Source organism: Sus scrofa, chromosome 7 (assembly GCF_054392235.1).
Source record: "Sus scrofa isolate SSC_HxYL_T2T_F1_AM1 chromosome 7, Sscrofa_HxYL_maternal_Yorkshire_Landrace_v2.0, whole genome shotgun sequence".
Taxonomy (NCBI): Eukaryota; Metazoa; Chordata; class Mammalia; order Artiodactyla; family Suidae; genus Sus; species Sus scrofa.
Window position 1 is genome coordinate 38466556 of NC_139389.1, and position 2025 is coordinate 38468580.

Consider the following 2025-nt stretch of genomic DNA (forward strand, 5'->3'; position numbering starts at 1 on the left):
CCCCAGCTGCACCATGTCAGGGTTGTGACTCACAAATTGAGGACCAGGGCTCAGGGCTGACATTCATCTGCAGCCTGGGGCGGTGGGGAGGGGGTGCCCAGCGTCCTGACCCGACCTGACTTGACTTGCCGGCATCTGTCGACCTCAGATGACAGAGCAGCGGAAACGCAGGCAGCGCCTGGGCTTCGTGGACGTCCAGAACTGCATGAGCCGCTGAGAGGCCACAGCGTCAAAGGCCCGCAGACCCCGGAGACCCGTGCCTGGGAACTCGGCCCTTCCCTGTGGAGAGGGCCCTGCCAGCCGCCAGCCTCTCCAGGCTGGGTGTCCACCCCACCCCTAGCTCCCACTCTGCCAGAACCCCTCCAAGTCAGCCCAGCCCTGACTGCCTGGAGGGGGCACCACAGCTGCCAGTCCTGCCCCAGACTGAGCCCGTAGAGCAGACCTGACGGGGACTCAGCTCACCTACCTGAGCTCACCTGTGTGCCTTACTTGGAGGAGGCGAGTCCCCTTGAAGGAGGGCTGCTTATCCTTTTGCTTTTTAGGGTCACAGGCGTGGCCTATGGAAGTTCCGAAGGAGGGCTGCTTATCCTTTTGCTTTTTAGGGTCACAGGCGTGGCCTATGGAAGTTCCCAGGCTAGGGGTCCAATTGGAGCTACAGCTGACAACCTACACCACGCTCAGCTCAGCTCACAGCAATGCCGGATTCCTGGCCCACTGGGTGAGGCCAGGGATTGAACCCGCATCCTCATGGTTACTAGTCGGTGTTCGTTAACCGCTGAGCTATGGTGGCCACTCCCCTGCTTGAGCTCTAAAGCAGTAACTATATCCCCCTGGTGGGTGATTAGGAGGTGGCCTCCTTATCCCAAGCACTACATGTTGGCTGCTGCCTCCTCTGGAGCAGCCGCAGTGATGCTGTTACTAGTGAATTTAGGGCTTTGTTATTTAACTTATTCAAGGGCCAAATGGCTCCTTCAGTGCCTCAGACCTGCTGTAGACAGTGTGCAGACCCTGCTGAGTCCACACCCCCCCCCTCCCAGGGGACCGGTGACCCAAGGATGGAGAAACGTACTCCCAGAACCTGCCCCTTTCCGGGTCTCCCGGGGAGTCATGCCCAGGTAACAGGGCTGGGCCATGTTAAGAGCGGCTTGTTTCTTCTCCTTTCAGTGTAATGTTTTATAAATCCTTTGGCCCAAGAACTAAAGTGGATTGCCATAAATTAATGAATAAACCCAGGCCTTTGGAGGGGGGCTGTCTCCTGTACACCTGGGTGTGGGAGGGGGGTGAGCATGTGCCGCCTGGCCTCACTGGGGCTCCTGGGAGATGCAGAGCCATGTCCTACTTCCTGGACAGAACTACTACATTTTATTTAATGCATCCCTGAACATACTGAGCTGTCAGGGACCAATGAGGTGAAGACCTGACTCCCAGCTCTTCCCAACAAAGGGTGCTGGTGCCCTGCCTTTCTCAGCTCTGTTCCTGACAAGAAGCCTCAGTAGGGAGTACAGATGGCCCCCAGTAAGGGCTAAGGTTCTGGGGCACAGTGAGGTGACCCTGTGTCCTTGCCTCCTGCAGAATTGGGGTGCAGAAGCCTGACCAAGGCCGTCTTGGCTTTGCCCCATCCCTTTGACCAGCCTGGAACATGACTCTTCTGCAAGGTCAGGGCAGAGGACCGGCTTGTTCTGAGTCAGTGGGAAAGGGCGCCAGGCAGGCTTTCCCATCCTTCTGTTTGCACAGGATGCCCTCTCCGCTATTTTTGGCTCTTTCCCAGGAGCTCCTGCAACAAAAGGAGCCTGAGAATCTTGTCTGGAGCCAGCCAGACCCCTGCTGGCAGGTGGGGTCCTGTGGCCTCAGGAAGCACCTGGCCCAGAGGCCGTGTCACCTTCCCTTCTCAGGCCCAGGCGAGCCCCACTTCCTATCCCTGGGGAGCCCCTAGCCGCAGCAGGCAGGGCGTGTGTTCAGCCCGCTCCCTTCTCAAAAGGCCAGGCTTTCTTTAGAGCAAAGGCTTCCTTTCTGTGAGGCCAGAGA

The 2025-nt window shown here is 58.2% G+C and overlaps 1 protein-coding gene across 10 annotated transcripts in view; it reads left to right on the forward strand.

Moving 5' to 3' along the window:
• The window catches only part of ITPR3 (inositol 1,4,5-trisphosphate receptor type 3), a 65413-nt gene extending 64171 nt beyond the window's left edge, over positions 1-1242 (forward strand). For 7 of the 10 annotated variants that reach the window (XR_014809918.1, XR_014809920.1, XR_014809919.1 and 4 more), the window contains exon 58: positions 149-1242. Coding sequence is in view for 2 of the 10 variants with exons in the window: in XM_003128345.6 (XP_003128393.1) it covers positions 149-217 (69 nt within the window). In the remaining 8 variants the exon portion in view is untranslated. The remainder of the gene's footprint in view (positions 1-148) is intronic. The other 3 variants (XR_014809915.1, XR_014809917.1, XR_014809916.1) reach the window with 2 other exon arrangements.
• Positions 1243-2025: the final 783 nt, after the last annotated feature.